General features: G+C 52.5%; 3 protein-coding genes across 6 annotated transcripts; all 3 read left to right on the top strand.

Moving 5' to 3' along the window:
* The first annotated feature begins 2,598 nt into the window (after positions 1-2,598).
* On the top strand, positions 2,599-13,807 carry Kxd1 (KxDL motif containing 1). 3 transcript variants are annotated; one of them, XM_021638039.2, is made up of 5 exons: positions 2,599-2,724; positions 7,370-7,494; positions 9,303-9,455; positions 11,832-11,878; positions 13,015-13,807. In XM_021638039.2, exons 2-5 carry the CDS (start codon positions 7,394-7,396, stop codon positions 13,245-13,247), a joined length of 534 nt encoding a protein of 177 aa, XP_021493714.1. In that variant the 5' UTR covers positions 2,599-2,724; positions 7,370-7,393; the 3' UTR covers positions 13,248-13,807. The 3 variants fall into 3 exon arrangements, with proteins under 3 accessions (XP_021493714.1, XP_021493713.1, XP_021493715.1); XM_021638038.2 differs by lacking the exon at positions 2,599-2,724 and adding an exon at positions 2,810-3,327; XM_021638040.2 differs by lacking the exon at positions 2,599-2,724 and adding an exon at positions 5,494-5,612.
* Positions 13,808-15,978: 2,171 nt separating this feature from the next.
* Positions 15,979-18,613, top strand: Uba52 (ubiquitin A-52 residue ribosomal protein fusion product 1). Of its 2 annotated transcripts, none has more exons than XM_021638043.2 (4): positions 15,979-16,118; positions 16,777-16,887; positions 16,980-17,066; positions 18,350-18,613. In XM_021638043.2, the coding sequence occupies exons 2-4, from the start codon at positions 16,785-16,787 to the stop codon at positions 18,544-18,546; spliced, it is 387 nt and encodes a 128-aa protein (XP_021493718.1). In that variant the 5' UTR covers positions 15,979-16,118; positions 16,777-16,784; the 3' UTR covers positions 18,547-18,613. The 2 variants fall into 2 exon arrangements, with proteins under 2 accessions (XP_021493718.1, XP_021493719.1); XM_021638044.2 differs by having other exon boundaries at positions 16,018-16,118; positions 16,774-16,887.
* Positions 18,614-19,794: 1,181 nt separating this feature from the next.
* Positions 19,795-22,285, top strand: Rex1bd (required for excision 1-B domain containing). Its single transcript, XM_021638041.2, has 5 exons — positions 19,795-19,943; positions 20,024-20,106; positions 20,626-20,833; positions 21,505-21,584; positions 22,072-22,285. Exons 1-5 carry the CDS (start codon positions 19,872-19,874, stop codon positions 22,142-22,144), a joined length of 516 nt encoding a protein of 171 aa, XP_021493716.1. The 5' UTR covers positions 19,795-19,871; the 3' UTR covers positions 22,145-22,285.
* Positions 22,286-22,436: the final 151 nt, after the last annotated feature.

Raw genomic sequence — 22,436 nt, 5'->3', positions numbered from 1 at the left:
TTTTTGCGCGCACCCTCTGCCAGAGTGCCAGAGAGAAGGCAGCGCCCCTGACTAGAAAGGGTTCGACTACTCTCCCAAACTATGCCTGTAATTCTTTCAGTTGGGCCAGTTCTAGTTCAGAGGGCTTCAAACCTAGCTATGTCTGAAATCCAGTGGGTTTTTGTTTTTCTCGGGTTTTTTGTTTTTTTTTTTTTGCGTAAGGGGTGAGTGTGTGTGTGTGTGTGTTGGAGGAACATGTACACACACGTGACTGTCAAAGGACAATGTGCAAGACTCAGTTCTCTGCTAACGTTGAACTTAGCTCATTGAACTTTGCTCATCACAGTTGGCACAAGCTCCTCTACTTGCTGAGTCATGTCATTGGACCAACTCTCAATGTTGTCTGTACAGTGACCATTGCCCTGCAGTGTGCCTTTGTGTGAGTGCTCTTTTCCTTTACATGTGGATTCATGATCTCATACAGGCATTTCTCTTATTTCCTTTCTTTTTTTTGGTTGGTTTGGTTTGGTTTTCAAGACAGGGTTTCTCTGTGTAGATTTGGCTGCCCTGGAATTCATATTATAGACCAGTCTGACTTCGAACTCACAAAGAGATCTGCCTGCCTCCCGAGTGCTGGGATTAAAGACATGTGCCAGCACCAACTGGAATTTATTTTATTTTTGAGATGGAAAAGTCTCACTACATACATAGCCCAGGCTGCTCTGAACTCACTGTAGCCCAGGCTGGCCTTGTATCTGTGGTGATACTCCTGTTTCAGCCTCTCTAGCAGCTGAGATCCCAGGTGTGTGCCACTATACCTCACTCTAATGCTGCTGAGAGCTGATGACGCCTAGGAAGATGTCCTGTAGAAAGGACTTGAGCAGCTTTCATATTTCATACTCATCAATCTGGAATGGGTCTTTCAGACACCTAAGGATGGAGTGCAGACCTGCAGGGGTCCTACACAAACATCTGACAGCAGTGAACAAGAATCAGGCATCTTTCTAAATCCAAACAGAAGAAGCAAGCTGCTTATGGCTAGAGATAAAGAGACACACTCAGAGGAAAAAAAAAAAAAAAAAGTGGGGCTAGAGATGGCTCAGAAGTTAAGAGCACTGGCTGTTCCTGCAGAGAAGCTAGGCTCAAATCCCAGCACCCAAATGGCAGCTCACACCAACCTGTAACTCCAGTTCCCAGGGATTCGACATCTTATAGCCTCCACAAGCGGAAGGCACATGTATGGTACATATATGCATGTATGAAAAACACTCATGCACATATGGCAATAAGGGTTAAGAACCAGGGAAGGCTTCAGGCACCCCACCTCATGGGACAGAACTTTCCAAATGCCAGGTATCAGTCTTCACTCCCAATGACAGGGAAGCTGGGGCAGGAAGGTGGCCAGGAGTTCAAAGCCAGCCCCCAACCCATAGGGGGAAAAAAGTTCTGGTGCATTTTCAGTTATCAGGTATGCATAGAGTCCATCAGAGAATCACAGATAGAACGAAGTGCTAGGCTCTTCTTGCCCTAAGCTGGCAGCTGCTGTCTGCTTCCCTTACAGCTCAGGATGGTTGAAAAGTTGCAGACACTCTGCTATGTGACCTATGTCACATTCAGAGAAAGGATAGTCAGGCTGAAGCACCAGAAGATTCATTTGGTAAAGCTGTGAATCCCCTGAATAGAATGGGGAATACAAACACTGTAAAATCCTCTGAGTATCCAGCTATTGGAAAAAGAAGCCAAAAGTTTCTTATGACCTGGACTTTAAAAACTACTGCCTTAGCTGGATGGTGGAGGTACATAACTTTGATCCCAGCACTTGGGAGGCAGAAGCAGATGGATCTCTGAGTTTGAGGCCAGCTGGGTCTACAGAGTGAGTCCCTGGATAGTCAGAGCTACACAGAAAAACCCTGTCTCGAAAAGCCAAAAAGAAGAGACAGAAAATAAAACAAATGCTGCCTTGCAACAAATCAGCCTGCCTTTTTTCTATGCTGAAATCCCTTTCTGCAAAAATCCTATTAAAAACTCCTACCTGGTTGTGGTGGCCCAAGCCAGCATTCAGGAGGCGGAGGCAGGCAGATCTCTGATTTCCAAGTCTGCCTGGTCTACAGAGGAAGTTTCAGAACAGCCAGGGCTACAAAGAGAAACCCTGCCTCAAACAAACAAACAAAAAAATCCAAAGAAAACAAGATAAAACGCTGCTTTTCTTTCACTAGTCTCTTTACTAGAATGTGAGGGTTGTTTCTCACAATAGTGAGTAGCAGGAACGCCTGGGCTACAGAGAGGTCTCAAAACCTGAAAGTCATACATGGTGGCTTACATTGGCATATATCATCTCAGGAAGTAGAGGCGTGAGGACCAAGAGTTTAGGGTAACTGCAGCTACATGACAAGCTGACAGTCATCCTGGGCTACATATAACCTTGTCCTTTTTATTTGTTTGGTTTTTCGAGACAGGATTTCCCTGTGTAGCCCTGAATTAATAAAAACAGCAGATTTAACGGCCCACTTCCGCGTTGCTTAGGAGACCCACGCTTGGAACACTGCGCATGCGTATAGGTCGCCCTGTGATTGAACACTTTTGACCTTTTTAAGTGCCTCTACATCTCGGTCCCGCCTTTTCCTGCTGCGAGCACGCTCGCGGCCTCGTCGGCGCCTTGACGGGAGGAGTGCACGGACGCTGCGTGATGACGCCACTGCCGTGGGCGCCATCCCGGAAGCGCGAGCCAAGCCGCCAGATGTGCAGGTGCCGAGGCCGGCGATGCCCGGGCCGGGCCGGGTCGGGCCGGGCCGGGCTGGGGCGGGGCCGCGGGGCAGCGGGAGGCCGTGGCGGGGAGGGGAGAGGCCGTCCTGGCTCTGCGGCCGAGGCGACTCAGCCTCCCCGGCTTCCCAGCGGCGGCGCGGGCGGATCCGGATGGGAACCCGAGTTGTGTGACGGTCCGCAACCGGGAGTCCTGGGCGGCGCGGAGTGCTTGCGTGCCTCAGTTTCCCCGCTGGAAGGGGCGGGGCCTCCATGCCTGCTTGAGCTCCGCCCTATCCGCCTTGTTTTTGTTTTTTTCTCTTCGTAGTTTGGCCGCAGAGTTGAATTCGGTTGGAGGAGGCCGGCTACTCCTTCTGCCCCTTGCTTGTGACCTTGAGGCGCCGAGCCCTTCCAGTCAGCCTTGCATTCCTGGGGAACAGAGGTTTTTCAGATAGTAGCCCAAATTCGTCTCCAATTCCCATTGATCCCCCTGCTTCAGCCCCCCAAGTATTAGGGGAAAGTCTTTAGATTTTTGAGATAGTAGCCCAAACTGGCCTCCAGCCCTTGAAATGCCACCTTCTCGGCCTCTTGAGTGCTGGAATGACAAGCGTGAGTTACCCCACCTGGCTTATGTTGTGTCTTGTTTTGGTCGGGGTCTCATTTGTCTCAGGCTGGCCTCGAATTCACGAAACAAAGGATGACCAGAATCTTGTGCCATTCTTGTCACCACACCTGACTGTTTGTTTATAAGTAGTCTCAGGTATCCCAAGCTGGATCTCTATGCATCCCAGATTAACCTTGAATTCACAACAGCCCCTTAGCCCTGAGTGGCAGGATGACAGGCATGAGCTGTCACACAGGCCTGTGCTTTAAGACAGGGTTTCATGCATACTGAGATCTCAGTATGTACAGACAGCCTTGTCTGGTCGTTACTGAGGGACCCAGGGCTTTTTGTGCTGACAGTTCAGCCCCAGTCCAGGACTAGTACCTTGATCTAGAAGAAAATGTATGCTATCAGAATTCTGTATGAAAGATGCCAGCTGCTAACCTAGCTGTTGGCTATGCCCTTTAACCACAAGTCTTTTCTTTCTTAAGAAAAATTCTACCATATTTATTTCGGGAGATGGGGACATGCCCCTTCATGTGCAGGAGATAACCTCCACAAGTTGGCTTTCTGTCAGGTGTGTCCCAGGCTTGCGCTGGAGCCCTCAGTTTTGAAGGCCTGCACCTTTTAGGCACTGAACCATCTCCAGGCCATTGCTTGAAATAGGGTTGCTCTTCCTATGCTGCCCAGGGTGGCTTGGGAAGACCTCTGAAGTTATGGTTGGCCGTGAAGGCTGGATGCTCCCTGCCTTACTCTTCTCCCCTTATGCTAGGGTCTAAAACTCTGTGCCTGCAGTTTGTCCATGGTCATGTTTGACTGTGGATGACTGAACTTGGTATGATTGTGGATGGGAGGGGCCATGCCCTGCCACAGCTAGCTTCTTTTCTTTTTTGATTTTGGTTGGGTTTGGTTTCAAGACAGTTTCTCTGTGGCCCAGTAGTTATGGAACTTGCTCTATAGACCAGGCTGAAGTCCATCTGCCTCTGCCTCCAAAATACTGGGATTAAAGGTGTGTGCTGCCACTACCCACTTCTTTGTTTGTGTTTGAGACAGGGTTTCTCTGTGTAGCCCTGGCTGTCTTGGAACTCACTCTAGACCAGGCTGGCCTTATACTCAGAAATCCACCTGCTTCTGCCTTCTAGGTACTGGTTAAAAGGCCATTCATTCCTGATTTAAATATGTATTTTTTTTTTTTTATTTTTTTAGTCTTTTGGTTTCTGTGTGTTACTTGTAGAGCTCAGGGAATAACCTGAGTGTCAGGCAGCATCTCTCCCTCACCTCTCTGTAAGCCAGGCCTTGCAGTATCCAAGCTATTTTCTTATCTTTGCCTCCTGTCCCCATCTAAGGGTGCTGGGAGTACGGGTGGATGCATTACTATGTCTCTCTGTACACGAGTTCTGGGGACCCCAAGGCAGGCCATTATGTTTCATGCCTCCTCCCCGCTGTTCATTCATTCTCCCTCCCTCCATTGTTCTTTTACCTTGAGCTTAGCGGATCCCCGTCTCTGCCTCCCAAGTGGTGACACTGAAGGTGTATGACACGGTGCCAACTTTCTCATTTTTTGAGACAGGATCTTACACTGACCTGGAGTCACTGTAGTCCAGGCTTCCCTAACCTCTTGCCAATTTTTCTGCCTTAGCCTTCTTTGTACTGAAAGCAGGAACCATCATACACTATTTGTTGATCAGGGCTCACTCTGTAGCCCTATCTAGCTTTCATTCATGTAGCTGAATTTGGCCTTGAACTTTGACCCTCCTCTGCAGCCCTGGTGTTGCTAGCCTGGTGTTGTCACCACACCTGGCTCCTGTGTGTAAATCCTGCCCAGTGCTAAGTCCTATCAGGATCATGGGCTATTTCCTGAAAACCAGAGAGGGGTTGGTACTGTGAATCTCCTGTTTTTCATCTGGTCTGGGAAGCTCTGCTCACCAGGGCACAGCAGAGGCCCTCATCTGCCTGCCAGATGCTAAGAACCACAAGCCATATGGGGACCAGGCCTTGCTTGCAATTCCTGGCTTTAAATTGTAGATAAAGCAGAGCCAACTTCAGAGCAGAGTGTTGTGAGGGCAGTTCTCAGAGAGTAGCCCAGGCTGGCAACTAGAGCTGGGAACAATCTTTCCTGCCTCAGCCTGTTTTTATTTTGGTTATTTCATTTTGGTTTTTTATTTTTTTCAAGACAGGATTTTGAAAACCTGAGTAGCCTTGGCTTTCCTGGACTGGAATTGTAGACCAGGCTTCCCTGGATCTCACAGAGATCTGGCCTCCCTCAGCCTTTTAAGTGCTGCAGTAACAGGTGTGAACTATCAGCCCGGCCAAGATTGATGACCTGAGTTCAATTCCTGGTACCCACATAGTGGACCCCCAACACATACAAGCACAAAAGAAATTTTTTTTTTTTTTACATTTAAAAAATCACATGTAATTTCTTTTTCTTTTTTTAAGTTTTTTATACAGGGTTTCCCTGTGTAGCCCTGTCGGTCTTGGAACTCACTCTGTAAGACCAGGCTGGCATCATCAGAATGCTGGGATTAAAGGCATGTGCCACCAGGACTGGCTAAGCCTGTTTTTTATACATATTTATAATTACATGTATACTGTGCCATGCATGTGGAGTTGGTTCTCTGTTTCCACCATGTTAATTCCACGGTTCGAACTCAGGTCATCATGCGTGGCAGGAAGCACCTTCATCCACTGAGTCACCTTGCTGGCCCCCAAAGCATGTTTAGAGCTGAATTTGGGCCTTGTTTGGAGTATGTGTGCTCGTGTTCCACAGTGCACATGTGGAGGTCAGCCTCAGGTCAGCCCTTGCCCTCTAGAGTCTTTGTTGTCTCTTACCATGTAGGCTAGGCCAACTAGCCCTTGATAATTAGGGGTCAGTCTGGGGAGAGCAAGTGTGGTGACAACCATGCCACTGTCCCAGCACTCAGGAAGTGAGGCAGGAGAATCACAAAGTCAGGTTATCCTCAGCTATGCTGTAAGTCAGGGGCTACCCTGGCCTCATTAGAAACTGCCTCAGAAACAACAAGCAAGGTATGGTGGTACACACCCTTCAGCTCAGCACTCTGGAGGCAGAGGCAGACAAGTTTCTGTGAGTGTACGGCCAGCCTGGTATACATGGCAAGTTCCAGGTCAGCTTGAGCTAAGCATTATGAGCCTGTCTTGAAGGGAGGGTGCACTGATAACATGCTTAAGGACCCAGGTTCAGCCCCCAGAAGCTGCACACAGAGCTGGGGCTCAGTGATGGTGAGCTGGGAGCAGGTGGAAGAGGGCTGCAGAGATGGCGCTGGAAGAGGCCCTAGCGCTCTGAGCATTGTCCACGCTGCCTGTAGTTCAGCGTCCAGCCTCTGCCACCCCCAGCCTCTGCAGTCTGAGCTCTCACTGTCTTGAGCACTGTGGCACCTGTGCATGTCCCACATAAAATAAATACAAAGCACTAACCTAAGCCACACAGGCGCAGAGCATGACAGGGGAGGCAGCAGCTTTGCAGAGTCTAATGAGGACAGTGACGGGAGAAATGACACTGCCCAGCCTGTGCCTGTTGAAAGTTCAGTTCTGGGGCTGGAGAGATGGCTCAGTGGTTTAAGAGCACTGTCTGCTCTTCCAAAGGACCTGGGTTCAATTCCCAGCACCCACATGGCAGCTCACAACTGTCTGTAATGCCAATTCCAATGGATCTGACACCTTCATACTAATGCACATAAAATTAAATTAAATAAATTATTAAAAGAAAGAAAGAAAGAAAGAAAGTTCAGTTCTTGGCCCAGTATGAGATGGGACTGTGGCAGAGTGGGCCTCACTCTTTAACCCTGGGTAGCTTAGAGCTCCATCCTCCTGCCTCAGCTTCCTGAATGCTGGAAGCAACAGTGTGCTACCATGCTCAGCTCTTCTGGCTTATGTCTTTCTGGGGATGGATCCCTGTTAGGCCCTCAAGAACCCCACATTACCAGTGCATGTTCTGAAGCTTGGGTGATTTCTGTTAGGAGCTATGATGGGCTCTTTACGTCCCCACTTGCGTAGTGCTGAGCTCAAATCTTGTTCTGGTCATTTCAGGCATCAGAGGCCAAGGAGAAAGAGATGGACCCCCCAGACTCGGCCTCAAGGGTCTTCTGTGGCCGCTTCCTCAGCATGGTGAACACTGATGACGTCAATGCCATTATCCTGGCCCAGAAGAACATGTGAGTGGCCACGGGAGGCATGGGAAGGGTCCCGCTGTCTACCTGAATCCTGCCCAGAGTTTTGACAAAGGAAATGAGGTCCTGGCTTCAGAGCCAATTCTTCCTGGCTTACAAGCCAGGCCTTGGCATGGAATTGGTAGGATTTTGCAGCTGTGGTGACATTGTCAAGGGGCTCCTGTCCCCATGCAAGGCCTGGGAAGGCTGGAGCTGTAGGGTTCTCAGGAGCTTCTTGGCATCGGCACCTGGACCCCAGTCTGGCTGTGCAGGGAGCTGGATCCAGGACTTTGCTCCCTGGCTGGTAAAGCCTCTCCAATTTCAGCTCGGCTTATGGGGGTGACAGTGGGTGTTGCCACCATTCCAGTGGCTGGCCCTCCCAGGTCCTTGTTTATAACACACTGCACCTTGGCTGCTGTCTTCCTCTGGAGCCCTCTACCTTATATTTATTTAGTTGGTTTAGTTTTTTTTTTTTTAATTTGTTTACCTTTATGTGCATTGTTGTTTTGTCTGCATGTGTCAGTTTCCAGATTCCCTGGAATTGGAGTACAGTTGTGAGCTGCCATGTGGTGCTGGGAATTGAACCTGAGTCCTCTGGAAGTGCTCATAACAGCTGAGCTATCCTTCTAGCCCCCTTGTTTTTGTTTTTTGAGACAGGGTTTCTCTGTGTAGCCCATGGCTAACCTGGAAGTCACTCTGCAGACCAGACTGGCCTCTAACTCAAAGATCTGCCTGCCTCTGCCTCCTAAGCACTGGGATTAAAGGTGTGCGCTACCATGCCCAGGCCTCTCTCCTGGTTCTTGAGGTTAGGTTCAGATATGGCCCTGTAAACTCCCATACTAACAGTGACAAAACCAGATGAGAACCATCCAAGCCCTTGGGTGTCATGCCAGGGCTTGAGGACCGACTTGGGGTTTATGAAGTGCAACAAGGAACAGTCAACATGAGGACTAAGTGACTGAGACAGGACATCAGGTTCCTGTTGATGTGGCAGAGTTCACGAGGGGAAACATAACAGAGGAACAGCTTTCTGCCTCAGATTCCTGTCCATCTTTTGAAGCTGTTTGTGGCCAGGAAGCCAAGAAAGAGATGGAGAGGCTGAGTTCCCAGCATCCCCTTTGTGGGTATTCCCCAATGTTCCACCTTCCAGTAATCACTCATGCTGGGGACATCTTCTGAATATCGGCCTTGAGAAACATTTAAAATCTAAACCTTGAAAAAAGGGGGTGGGGGCTTTAGAGCTATAAAGTGGTTAAGAGCAGCAGCTACTTTTAAGGAGGGCCTGTTCTCTTCCCAGCACCCACATAGTGGCTCACCGCTGTAATTGATATTCTGGGGACTGGAACCGTCTTCTGTCCTCCTTGGGCACTGTATGCACACGGTTCACAGATATACACAAAGGCAAAACAGAATAGAAAATAAGTATGGCCCTGGAGTGGTAGGTAGCACACACCTTTAACTCCTGTACTCTATGAGTTCCAGGCCAGCCAAGACCACATATTGAGATTCGGTCTGTCCTGTAATTCTAGTACTTACCTAGAGGCCGTTTGAGGTCAGATTAGAACATAGAGTGGTTCCAGACTAGGCTGGGCAATGTAGCAGGATCCTGTCAGGAGAAACTAGTGCACTTTAAAATCTCTGTGAAAGATGCAGGCTGCAACTAAGAGTACCTTTGAATAGGGCTTTCAAGGGTGAGTAGGAGTTGGGTGGCTAGAACAGCAGATAGAATCCTTCAGGCTGTGACTCACAGGGCTCAGCTGGGGCTAATGTTCCTAGGCCTGATGGAGACAGAGGCCCTCACGCTCTCCCCGCAGGCTGGACCGCTTCGAGAAAACCAACGAGATGCTTTTGAACTTCAACAACCTGTCCAGTGTGCGGCTGCAACAGATGAGTGAGCGCTTCATGCACCACACACGTACCTTGGTGGACATGAAACGGGACCTGGACAGCATCTTCCGCAGGATCAGGTGTCCCTGCCCCCCAGAGCTCCCCTGTGGCTACATAGCCTGTTGCCCCACAACTTACCTGGCATCTGCCTCCTTGCCCTGTCTTACAGCACAACTCCAAAGCATTAGCCCCCATCCTCTTACTATTGGCTCTTCAGTGGCCATCCTCTCTTTTGATGCCCCGCCCCTCCATTTTGAAGCTCTACCTATCATCTCCAAGACCCTGAGCCAGGGACCTTGCTGGCCTCTGCCTCTTAGTCCCTTCTGAGGCCACACCCTTTCCCACGAGCCCCCCCCACCCTACCCTTCCCTCCTTTCCCCTCTGAGGCCTCCTCTTCCCCTCCTCTACCATACTCCCTGCCCTCTGCCCTCTCCAGCCTAGGGAATTCTGGTTGGTTTACAGTACAGATCTGATCTCTGGGGGAGTGATCTAGAAGTAGTAAACTTCCCCTTTAAAAAAAAATTTTTTTTTGTTTTGTTTTTGTTTTGTTTTGTTTTGTTTTGTTTTTTGACACAGGGTTTCACTGTATAGCCAGGGCTGTCCTGGAACTTGCTCTGTAGACCAGGCTGGCCTGGAACTCAGAGATCCACCTGCCTTTGCCTCCTGACTGTTGGAATTAAAGGAGTGTGCCACTACTGCCTGGTAGTGAATTTCCCTTTTATTTGGCATCTGTGCCACACAGCTAAGACCCAATACAAGTCAGTAGAGGTGACAGTTGGGTGGACAGGCTGGGCTTTCCGCTTTTGGAGGCAGGCTGAGCAGCCAGCAGAGCATGAGGTCCCCGAGTCCATTCTGGATAGAGGCCAGTCAGGGTTTGGTTTGGGTCTTACCATAATGGCACCAGCTCCTGGACCATAACATCCATGTCCTTCTCTCTCAGAGTGCTCCAGGTGTATCTTGTAGCCTCATCCAACACGGCGGTGACAGCTTCAGTCAGCCACCCAGACCCAGGACAGCTCAGGCCTTAGGGGATCCAGATTATAGATGTGCCCTTGCCTTCAACCCAAGGCTCTGGCCTGGGTCTCTAGGGGAAAAAGCATGCCTCCACAGATATCTTCAGGTGTTCTAGCCCACCCTGTTTTATTTTTCAGGCAAGGCCTCAATAGCTCCAGCTGTCCTGGAACCCACAGAGACCCACCTGTCTCTGTCTCCCTAGTGCTAGAATTAAAGGCATGTGCCACAACTGCCTGGCCTCTTTTGTTTTATTGCAGTCTTGATACTGTTTGAGACAAGGTCTTTTTGTAGCCCAGGCCAACCTCCATTCCTCTTATAGCTGAGGATGACTTTGAACCCTTATTCTCCTGCCTCTACCTCCTGAGCGCTGAGATGCCTGCCACCCTTGTCTTCTAGTTTTTCCTCTAACACAGTTGTATCTCAGAGTAGCAACTGTTTTGGGGAGTAGGCAGCAGCTCTTTGAGCCCTAAGAGTTGATAGCCAGCAGCATGTGTCCTAGTTCACCAGAAAGGAGACAGAAGCCCAGTCCGTCCATGCTGAGCCTCAGCTGTGACAGCCTCATCATGACACCAGGCTGGCTGCAGTTGGGGGCATGCTGTGCTCTCTGAGAACCTTCCCCTGGCCGTCAGGCCTGGGGTGTGGGACTTCCGAGCAGAAAGAACAGCACGTAGTTCATACAGTAATAAAGCCAATTAGGGGTTATGGCACTTGCCTGGGATCCTGGCACAGTATAGGATATGACAGGAGGATCTTGATTTCCAGGTCAATGGGGGCTGCAGGGTGAGTTCGAGGATAGCCAGAGCTACACAGCAAGACTTCGTCTCAGAAAGCCAAAAGGGCACTGGAGCTTCAGTTCAAAGCTAAGCAACCATGAAGACAGGAGTTCGGATCCCAGAACACATAGAAAGTCAGATAGAGTGGCTGGGGGATGGCTCAGTGGTTGAGAATGTGGGTTGTTCTCACAACAGCAGGAGAACAGCAGGTGGCTCTCAGCACCCCTTGGGTGGCTCACAATTGCCTGTGACTCCAACTCCAGAAAACCGGAGCTAGCCATCAGCACCTGCCCACTGCATGCCCGTACACAGAAACATGTCCGGACACAAGTTAGAGATAAGAAGTTTTAAAAATGCTGGGCTTGCTGACCACACAGCCCAGCTGACACTGAATTCCTGCTTCATGGAGCTCTGAGCAAATAAGGTGGAGATGTGCTGGGGAAGACCCCAACACCTGGGAGCCAGAAGAGAAAGCAGCAAGATGGTGGTAAGCTCCTGTAGCATCTCAGCCCCTTCTGCCCCAAAGCACCGCTGGGGCCAAGCCTAGGAACAGAGGAGCAGCTGTGGCCATGCAGGAGACAAGTGCCCAGGGCAGTAAGCAACAGGCAGTTTCTAGAGCCCAGAGAGGCTCCTGCTGGTGGCTCATCCCTGTCTGTCCCCTTCTCACAGGACACTGAAAGGGAAGCTGGCCCGGCAGCACCCGGAGGCATTCAGCCGTAAGTGTGCCCCACCCCACCCTGCTTCTGCCAGTGCCTTCTGCCCAGGGCTAGCTTCTGAAGGCTTCTGGACAGCCCCCGTGGGTGGTGGGAGGGTATGGGCCACAATGTCCCCTCTGGATACAGGCTTCAAGAGGGACTAGTGACAGCTCTCACCTAACACCCGGGAGCCCCTGTATGGCAGGCTGTCACCAACAAGTGTGAGGTAGGGATGGAACATTCTTTCTCACAAAGGGGAAACTGAGATCCTCACGAGAGGGAAATGATACCGTCTGGGGTGTGAATGAGGTGGAGCAGAAGAAAGGCCAGAAAAAGAAGTTATCAGGTCTATGGCCGTAATTTTGCTGGAACCCTGCCCAACATTGAGAAGGGCTGTCTGAGCTCACCTCATCTGTTGAGTGGTCTCTGTCACCCCAGTGACAGGTGGAATTCCTGAGGTTTCTTTTGTTTGCATTGTGGAGTTTGTTTTTGTTTGGTTGGTTTGCCTTGATTTGGTTTTTCCAGACAGGATTTCTCTGTAGAGCTCTGGCTGTCCTGGAACTCTTTCTGTAGACTAGGCTTTCTATAGAACTGTCATGTTGGATTCTAGAGGGCTAGAAGGTTCTTCAACTCAAGAGATCGGCCTGTCTCTGCCTCTAAGTGCTAGGAGTAAAGGCAATTTTTTTTGTTTGTTTTTTGTTTTTTTCTTTTTTTTTTCAAGACATGGTTTTATGTAGCCAAAATTGGCCTTAAATTCTTTATGTAGTGAAAGATGACCTCAAAGTCCTGATTGTCCTGCCTCCACCATTAGGGATGCTAAGATGAGGCAGGGCAGGTGTGGCACCTGGCCTAGGGGCCATGTGCACGTGCACATACACTCAAACATAGTCTTTCTGCCCATGCCAGCCAGCCTGGGACTTTTATTGTTTTATTTCAAGTGTTAAGTTTTCAGGCAGAGTCTCACTGTGTAGGCCTCCTGCCTCAGTCTCCCATGCTGAATGGCATACTCTGAGCTCACCCTCAACCTAGAGTTGTAATGAGTTGCCTTCCACTTGCCCAGGCCTCAGTTTCCTTCTGCTGGAGGAAGCTGGGCCACCCTTACAGGAAGGCCTGGATCTGTGCAAGGTGACTTGACCAGCATGGGGTTCCTTCCCTAGATATCCCAGAGGGTTCATTCCTAGAAGATGAAGACGAAGACCCCATCCCGCCCAGTATCACCACAACGATTGCCACCTCCGAGCAGAGTACGGGTTCCTGTGACACCAGCCCAGACACTGTCTCACCATCCCTCAGTCCTGGTTTTGAGGACCTGTCACACATGCAACCTGGTTCTCCTGCCATCAACGGCCACAGCCAGACAGATGACGAGGAAGAGATGCATGGAGAATAGCCCCTCCCACCATCCCAGAAAGGCTCAGGGCAGCCCTGCTCCTCCTGGGGTCACAACTAGTCAGCTTTGCTGCCCCATTCTGTCACAGGCAGGGTCCCTAAACTCCTGTCCCTTACCCTAAGAATGGGATTTCCCCGTGCCAGCACATGCACCCCAGTTGAGGTGGTGGGCTGGGTCCAGGTAGCCTGGAGTTCAGCCTGGGCCAGCTTTGAACAGTGATTCTACGGTCCCCACACACCAAAGCTAGATGCCCCCACACCCTGGGGGCCTGGAGGTGGAAGGTGCCAGCAGGGCTGAGCTTGTTCTTACCCACTGACAGCTGCTGGCTTAGTTCTGGCCTCCCTGCCTCTGTGGAGGACTTCTTCCTGTCATGTTGGATTCTGGAAGGCTAGAAGGGTCAAGATAGAGGCGGCCAGACTCTGGGGAGCTGTTTCTCACAGGTCCAGCAGGCGTCTCCAGAGCTGGCCAGCCACTTTAGAAAACAGCTGAATGGGCTATTTTTGTACCCGATGTTTACAGATGTTGGGAAGTTATCAATAAAGACTGTTATGAACAGGGAACACTGCGCTAGCAGTGACTAGCTGTTGTCATTGGGTCTCACCCCAGAACACAGGTGTGTTCTGGATGTGTCCAGGGGGTTTTGCTGGAGGAAGCTGGCCAAAAGCAGACTTTGTGAACTACAAGGCAGGGACGTGCCAGACGGGAGTCCTGAGGGATCCAGGTGACCTTCTCTTAAGAAAGTTTCCTTCCCTGCTGAGGACAGTCCTGGCCTGGGGCTTCGGAGCTGTTTCTGCTGGCCACCTAGACATAGGAGCTAGGCTTGCACACAGCCACTACTGCATGTCATACAGCTTTTACTTGGGTTCTGGGGATTTGAACTACCTTCAAGTCTTCAGGCTCCCAGTGAGCCATCTTCCCAGGTCTAGGGCACTATTCATTGATAGTCTGCCAGGAAATAGCCTGGTGGCAGAGCCGTCTGAAGCAGGCCCCAGGCCCCAGGGTAAGCTTCATCCCTGCAAAATAGTGCTAATAAAGGAAAGAAAACAGCACTAGCCCACATGGAAGCTTAAAACGCCAACTCCAGTCCAGCACAGCTGGTGCCCTCTTTTGGACTCTAGGGGCACCAGCCATTCTAGTGACAGACACTCAAACAGGCAAACACTCATTCACATAAAGTGAATGACTCAGAGCTGAAGGGCTGCCTTTGAAGAGGACCAAGGTTCAATGCCTGCACCTATGTGGAGGCTCTCAGCCATCAGGAACTGAATTTCTGGGGGACCCAGTGCCCTCTTCTGGCCTTTGCAGGCACTGCATACACAGATGTCCCTACTAGTAGGGAAAACACTCAAAAACAGTTTGTACTGTTTGAGTACACTGAACGAACCTCTCCAGGTGTTCTCCACCTGGGGACTGACAGGGACCCAGACAGTGCCATGCTTGGCCATTATCAGAGAAGCTAACTGCAGCAGATGGGAACAGATGCACACCCACAAATGGACAGTGCAGCCTGAGAACTTGGAACTCTTAGCCCTAAATGGGTGTCTCCATCAAATCCCTCCCCTCAGGGCTTGGGGAACCCTTCAGAAGAGGTAGCAGGAAGATTGTAACAATCTGAGGACAGAGGATGCCAAGGAAACAAGGCCTCTCAACACAGCATCCTAACACAGATGGCAGCACGGGCAGGGCTGCAGGGGTCCCAGTGCTGATGGGAAGCAGACACGGTGCCCTAACTTGTCCCTAACTTGTCTCCAAATGACAGCCATTCACATAGAGAAATTAACTTTCTCTGGATATACAAAGCACACTTTAAGAGCAGGAGGTTTGCCTTACAGGCCTTTTGCTTGTTATTATGGTTTTCTTTGTTGTTTTTAGTTTCTTGAGACAAGATTTCTCTGCTACAGGCTTGGCTTTGTAGATCCGCCTGCCTCTGCCTCCTGAGTGCTGGGATTAAAGGCTGCACCACCAGGGCCAACTGCCTGTTTTCTATGAGAGGGAAACAGAGGTGTGGACTTGGGGTGGGCAGGGTTGGGGGGTAATCAGGGAGGACGTGGGGGAGGAAACATTTTGATCAGACTATATTGTTTTGGGGGGAGCTATTTTCAATTTTTAAAAAAGTTACCTTTCTAGATACTTCCACGGTTGCTTTTTTCCCCGATGCACAGTTAGCCCTGGAAAATACTTGGAAAAAAGAGCCACACGATCAAACTCAAGGTAATTTATCTCTCTCCAGTTACTTGTTTTTGAAGCAGGATCTCAACTATGGGCTCCGGGCTGTTCTGGAACTCTCTGTGGACCAGACCGGCAGTGAGTTTCCAGACATCCGCAGCCTCTGCCTTCCAACTGCTAGAATCAGAGGCGAGTGCCACGACAACCCCACTCTTAAATAACAATTTTTATTACATTCATTTCTTTCGCGTGTGTGCGTCTTGTTAACGTGGGTGAAGAGCTGCAGTCGGTTCTCTTCCTCCACCTTTACCCGCTGAGTCTACTGGCCTTTGAGACAGAGGCTTACAACGAATGCGAGCCGAAGTGTGTGCTGCCGCCCGGGCTACCCAAGGACCCCGCAGTCGGCCGGCTGGGGGACACCTCAGAGGAGAACACCGCGTCTCCAGCAGGCCGGGAGACGCAGGCAGGCAGCGAACGGCCTCACTCACGTGCTGGGGCGTAGCTCCGCCCCGAAGCCTCTCCTGGCAGTTCGGCTTCTCGTGCCAGCACCCAAGATGGCGCCCGGCGAAGCCTGGGGCGGGAACGACGTGCGGCGCGGATTGTGACGTCGACGCGCAGCGTGCTCAGAGCGCAGGCGCTCTAAGAGGAGACTCGGGGGTTTCCGGTTCCGCCGTCCTCTTTCTCTTCAACGAGGCGGCCGAGCGGGTTGGTGGTGGCTTCGTCGCTGACGGGCGGGTGGCGGCTGGGCCGGGCCGGGGACCACCGAGGGGAGTGTGGTGGCCAGCGGGGGTCGCGTTGTCGCCGCGCGTGCTCTGCAGGGCTCGCCGGCGGGGCCTCGGCGCGCGGCGGGCACGCGGTAGCCCAGCCCGGGAGCCGCGGGTGGAAGGACCAAGAGCTCCAGCCTGAGCTACAGACAAGGCCTGAGCCTCTGCTGACATGCATTGGGTGCCTGGTTCCAGCGCTGGCTACGCCGGGTCTCCGGGCCAGCCTGAGTTTGGAGGGTTAAGGCTACAAAGCCTGCTTGGATTACACCTTGCTTTAAACAGTCTGCGTGGTGATGCAGTACTGGCACATAAGCACTTGCGAAGTAGATCACAGTGCGTCTAGCCTGTCCTGCTGAGAAGAAAGCTGTCTGCTGTTCGACCCGTCAGTGAGAGGGCCGAGGAGGGTCACCCGCCTAGGGTGGGATGCCCTTTGGTGGTGACTGGGAAGTTGAGATTGTCTAATGGGGGAATACTGAGCTTCAGTCCACAGCAGGTTTGGCCTTTTGGGGAGGGTAGGTAGCTAAGAAATGTAGAGTGGGAGACCGTGGTCCCCCCCACCCCGAGCAACGTGTCACTCGTGTGTCTCCTCTGCTTAGCAGACCCCAACATGCAGATCTTCGTGAAGACCCTGACGGGCAAGACCATCACTCTTGAGGTTGAGCCCAGTGACACCATCGAGAATGTCAAGGCCAAGATCCAAGACAAGGAAGGTGGGCTCTGCTGCTCGGGTTTCCATCTTGGGGGTGGGGTGGCCCCAGCGCCTTCAGGAAGGGATGGCCAGCCTGGTTTCTTCTGTGCACAGGCATCCCACCTGACCAGCAGAGGCTGATATTCGCTGGCAAGCAGCTGGAGGATGGCCGCACCCTGTCTGACTACAACATCCAGAAAGGTGAGGGCAACAGGGTGCCTGGCTATTCAGCTCCTGAGGGGAGGACTGATGATGTAGGTGGGGCTTGTCTCTAGCAGCACAGGAGAATGAGATAAGTGGCGGGGACTGTGGGTGGTGTTGTGTTTACTTGCCAGTGGCATGTTCCTTAACTTTTTGTTCATTTGCCATTGGTATATGTGGAGAGTCAGTTCCCCTTTTTCCCAGACAGGATTTCTCTGCGGAGCCCTTGCTGGACTGGAACTCAGAGGCCCGCCTGCCTCTGCTTCCCTGAGTCCTGGGCTGTTTTGTTTGTTTGTTTTTTAAGGCTAAGTCTGGAATTCCTTGTAACTCTCAAATTCCATGTTGCTCTCAAACCCACAACGTTCCCCACACTCTTCAGATGTGCGCCACCACACCTGGTCCTCTTCTAGTCTTGTGTGGCCTTCAGAGATTGAACCCAAGGCACCAGACCCATCTCTGTGCCATTATTTACCAAGCCCTTAATTTGTGGGGAAATTGTGGTTTTGTTTTGTTTTTGGTTTTGTGAGACAGGGTTTCTCTGTGTAGCCTTGGCTGTCCTAGACTTGATTTGTAGACCAGGCTCACAGAAATTCATCTGCCTTTCTGAGCCCTGGGATTCTGAGTGTGCACTATCACACCCATCTATGTTGTTTTTTGTTTTTGTTTGTTTTTTGTTTTGTTTTTGGCTTTTTGAGACTAAGTCTGGAACTCCTTGTGAATGTTCCCCTGAGAGACACACAGGATTTCTTTGTGTAGCCCTGGCTGTCTTGGAACTCACTATAACAGGCTGGTCTCAAACTCAGAGGTTTTCCTGCTTCCCAAGTGCTGGGAATAGAAGGCCTGCCCAACCCCGTCACCAGACAGTTTGTTTTCGTTTTGAGCCGGGAAAGACTGCATAGATTAAAGGGGTGTTCTCAACAGGCTGGGTTGCCTGTTCCTCTTTAAATGATCAGAGGTCAGTTTGTGTGGGTGTCACCATCTGCCTTTAGTTACTTAGTTTCTTTCCTGCTGAAGCTGAGCTCGAGTGTAGAGCAGTCCTGCCTCTGCCTAGGTAGGACTCTACCTACCTGGCAGCGCTGAGCTTGCTGTGTTCTGATGGCCGACTGTGGGTATGGCCTCTTCTGGGCACTTCTCCTGGGTTGTTTGACAAGAGCTTGCGCAGGAGCCATAATGGTCCCAGCACCTCACTGTCCAGCTGCCACTTTGGGCCTCTGTAGGGTGTCCTGTGTGAGGCCCCGCCCTGCGCTGCTTGCGCAGGACTCAGCCTCCGCCCTCCTTGACAGAGTCCACCCTGCACCTGGTGCTGCGCCTGCGCGGCGGCATCATCGAGCCATCGCTCCGTCAGCTCGCCCAGAAGTACAACTGTGAGAAGATGATCTGCCGCAAGTGCTACGCACGCCTGCACCCCCGTGCAGTCAACTGCCGCAAGAAGAAGTGCGGCCACACCAACAACCTGCGCCCCAAGAAGAAGGTCAAATAAGGCTGGGCCACATGTGCCCATGACCCCGGGGCCAAATAAAGTCCCCTTCCATCGACTGGAGCAGTAACTGGTGTCCAAAGTGGCTGTTCTGTTCATGGGTGGGCGGTGACAGTTGGGGCTCCCATGTAGGAGGTCTCAGCTGTAGTCCAGGCATCCTGGAACACGCAGGAAGTCTTGGACTGGAACTTGAACCAGTGGATTATAAGTAGGGAAAAAAACTGGAATTCATTCAAACCCATGTAAAGATGGAAACCACAGTACAGAGAGCTACAGGGTGGTTCTGGCAGCTGCCTTGGAACCCATATTCCAATCCTCAGTCTGGCCCCATCATGCCCACGGGATCTTGTGTTCATATAGTCTCAGCTCAGACCATAGTTTAGGGTCTGGAGGTCTGGCCCACCTAACTGTATGCCATTCATGTTCAGGTTGGTTCACTGAGCCTATAGGTCAGCCTTCCTGTCCCTCAGGTACCAACATGGGGGTCTTCACTCCTTCCAGCATTGGGACACAGGCCCACACTGCAGTGCACACTTTATGTGGGTCTGGAGGCCTGATCATCTAGCCTATGTAGTCTTGGGGGCTGAAACTCTTGCCCCATCCTGGAGAGTGCTAGACTGGCTGTAGCCACTGCAAAGGTTCTACCATTCCTCACCCTGGACAAGTGGGTTTGAACTCTGTTGCCAACAGCTTGCTGTCTTCAGTGCAGGTGTGGTCATCATTATGTCCCTAGTGCCACTTGGGGAAGGAGCCTTTCAGAGCAGTGTCTTTCCTGCCCCGGCTCCCAGCTTAAGGTGTTGGCGCAGATCCATTGTACTTTTCGGGGGTTGGGAGGTTTCTATAGGGTCTGTAGCTCTGGTGGTTTGGAAACTGCAGACCAGACTGGCCTCAATGTAGAGATAGCCACCTGCTCCTACCTTCTCGCTGCCGGGATAAAGGCATGCACTACTGCAGCCGGACACTCCATCTGTATTTCAGAGGTCCGTGAGATGGAAAGAAAGGGCTTAGGATCTGCCTGGACTGTGTTACAGGCCGGCCACATCGGTCCAGTCCAGCAGCAGGCACCAAAATGTTGGTCTAGGCTCCGGCTACATTTCGCTAGTATAACCTTGCAGAAGTGTAGGTTATCGCCTGTGACCTTAACTGCGATTGTGACCCTGTTTGATCCCCGCGTGTCTCGAAGATTAGGCGGATGCCCAAGGTCCTGGAACTGACTAGATAGAGCTGTAACTATAGGGAGGTGGCCAGGTGCGCGCGGGTTGTTCGTGGACCTCCTGGCCGGCAGGGGGCGCGGCGGCCGGTGTCAGGCGCCGCGGGACTGCACAGTCATGTTCACCGGCGCGACAGAGGTGCCGGCTCCGGCGGGCGCCCCCGGGTCGGCGGAGCCCGCGTGGGCCTGGGTGAGCGCGGACGGGCGGGCGCGGGGCGGCGGGGCGGGGCGGGCGCGGGGCTCCGGCTTCATGGTTCCACGCCCCCGTAGAAAGATGCCCCGATCTCCACGCTGGTGCGGAGGATCCAGCAGCTGCAGAATGAGCGCGCGCAGGCCTTCCGCCGCCTGGACCAGTGAGTTGGCGGGGCTGGAGGGGGCGGAGCCTGGGGGAGCTCGCCACAGGGGGACCTCCCGTAGGCCACTAAGGGCGCGATGTGGGGGAAGGTGGCTGGGCGCGGGACTGAGGGCCGAGCTGACTGACTGGTAAGGCTGAGGACGCAGGCGTGGAAGCGGTTGGAGGCCTGATCCGGAGGGCAGAGCGTACTCGGGAGGTGTGGTCTAGGAGGGCGGGACAGCCCCGGGTGGGTGACTGGGGGTGTGGTCGGCAGAACCAAGGTAGAGCAGAAGGCGACTGTGGGCAAGGTACGGGAGAAGGTGGGGAGTGTCCTGAGGGGGCGTGCCCCGCAGCCACAGCCCACTCTTCAAGAGAGCAGAGGTGGGCCGGCTCTAGGCTCCGACCTCACAGCAAGTCCTCCCGTCTGTGGGGCTTAGGTTCGGCGCCTTCGAGTCAGGTGCATCTTCCAGGAGGCTGGACAGGGGTCGTGGTCTGTGAGTCAGGGGTGTGGGCTCAGCATCCTCCCCGCCTACCACAGAGCTCACCGCCAGTACTTGCTCAGTGGCCTGCACCATGACTTCTTTCCTCATTACCGGAGTGTCGTGCACGAGGTGACTCAGGCCTTCGCCGCCGCCTCACGGGAGGTACTGGCGGTGGAAGCGGAGCTGGCGGGGCCTCGCTCAAAGCCGGTGCTCGCCCGCCACGTGCGCAGCCTGCAAGAGCTGGAACAGACTCGCCTGGCTACGGTAAGACCACCACCTCTCCTTCAGAGCTGCCTGGGCCACTCCCGGCCTCTTTCTGCCACATACCTCGATAGATTTGAGCCCTCCTGCTATCTCCTGTCTGCCTACATTGTTCTCATACCAGCCCTCCAAAGCTATCCCAAAGAACCCCAGGGTCCGACGCTGCACACACTGTGGCTCTTCAGGTCCCTCTTCAACTCTGGGTTATCACTGTTGTGACCCACAAGCTACTTCTTCCACAAATCAAATAACCTCAGAAGCTTATCACCCTTGGCCCTTGACCCTGATCTCAAGGCTGTACCTACCCTGACCTTTCACTAATGCAGAAGTGACTTACCCACCGAAAGCCACGCCCATACCGCTCTTTGGTCTGGAATTCATAGTGCAGAACCACAAATTCTGACTTTCGTCCCAGATTTTTTTTTTCTATCCTGGAATTCCTAACTCCCTATCCCAGCGCTGGGGTGGAGGCCACAGCTGCCATACCTGCCAGCATTCCATGGCTTTTCCAAGCTGTGACTGCATTCTGTACTGCTCTTCCACAGGAGAGTCCTAAAAGCGGACCATGTCCTCCCTCCTACTCCAGCTCCTTTCTCCTAGGCTCCTCCCCTGGCCTGCCTTCCCTCTGTCAGTGGGGGGCTTTTAACTTTTGTGATTCCCATTTCTCCCTCCAGGTGGCGCTGCTGCAGGTGATGGCGACACCAGGAGTGTCTAAACAGGAGGATCCTGAAAAGTTGCGCGAGCTGAAAATGAAGTGAGCCCTCTGGGCCCCTTGTCCTGACAGCTTAGATTGGCATCTTACGGCCACGGCTGGCCTATCGCCGAGCCAGTCAGAGGGCGCTCTGACCTGCACACTGGTATCCCCAGAGGCATGCATCCCAGGATGTGCATGTCTCCTAGTTTCCGAGGCTGTCGGGAGTTTGAACATGGCCACAGTCACACTTGTTCCCCTGTGTGAGCCCCTGCAGGTCTATCACAGGTCTCCAAGCAAAGGCGGTGATGCACAAACATACCGACTTCTTGGTAGCATGCACCCCTCCCCCCCACCATGGCCTTTCCCATGAGCCCACTGTGACCCACAGAGCCACCCCGCCTCCTGGGCATGCTCCCAGGCTAGGCTTGAGGTTTGGCAGCAGGCAGGAGGGCCCAGGGCTTGCCATAGGCCCCCTCCCCACTAGCTGTGCAGCTTGGCTAATTCAGCCCATCTGGGTTTTATTTATAGTTTCCATCCGCTCTTGTAGGGTAATTAAAACCATGGAGGCGATCAGCGAGGTTCTGCAGGAACTCAGGTTTGATGCAGAATCTGCCGAGTGAGGGCGGCTCCCCAGGGACCAGAGGAAGATGGGAAAAGAGGCCCATGGCGTTCCGCCCAGCCCTGACCGCCAGCTGGCTGAGGTCGTGCCCCACCGGGCTGCCTCCAGTGCGCCTCACGCAATAAAGAATCCTCCCTCTGCAGCTTTCCCATCAGCTCTGTATCTTGGGGTGCAGGGATCGGCGATCCTGGGGAAGGGACTCCCCAGGGGACCAGGGAAAGCGGGTGGAGTTCAAGACAGATAGTCTAGTGTCCTGGAAGACAGGACTGCAGTTCAGAGGTGAGAGGGGCGCC

The sequence above is a fragment of the Meriones unguiculatus genome, chromosome 4, assembly GCF_030254825.1.
Source record: "Meriones unguiculatus strain TT.TT164.6M chromosome 4, Bangor_MerUng_6.1, whole genome shotgun sequence".
Classification (NCBI taxonomy): domain Eukaryota; kingdom Metazoa; phylum Chordata; class Mammalia; order Rodentia; family Muridae; genus Meriones; species Meriones unguiculatus.
Note: the sequence above shows the minus strand (reverse complement) of the source record. Positions and strands in the feature narration are given on the sequence as shown.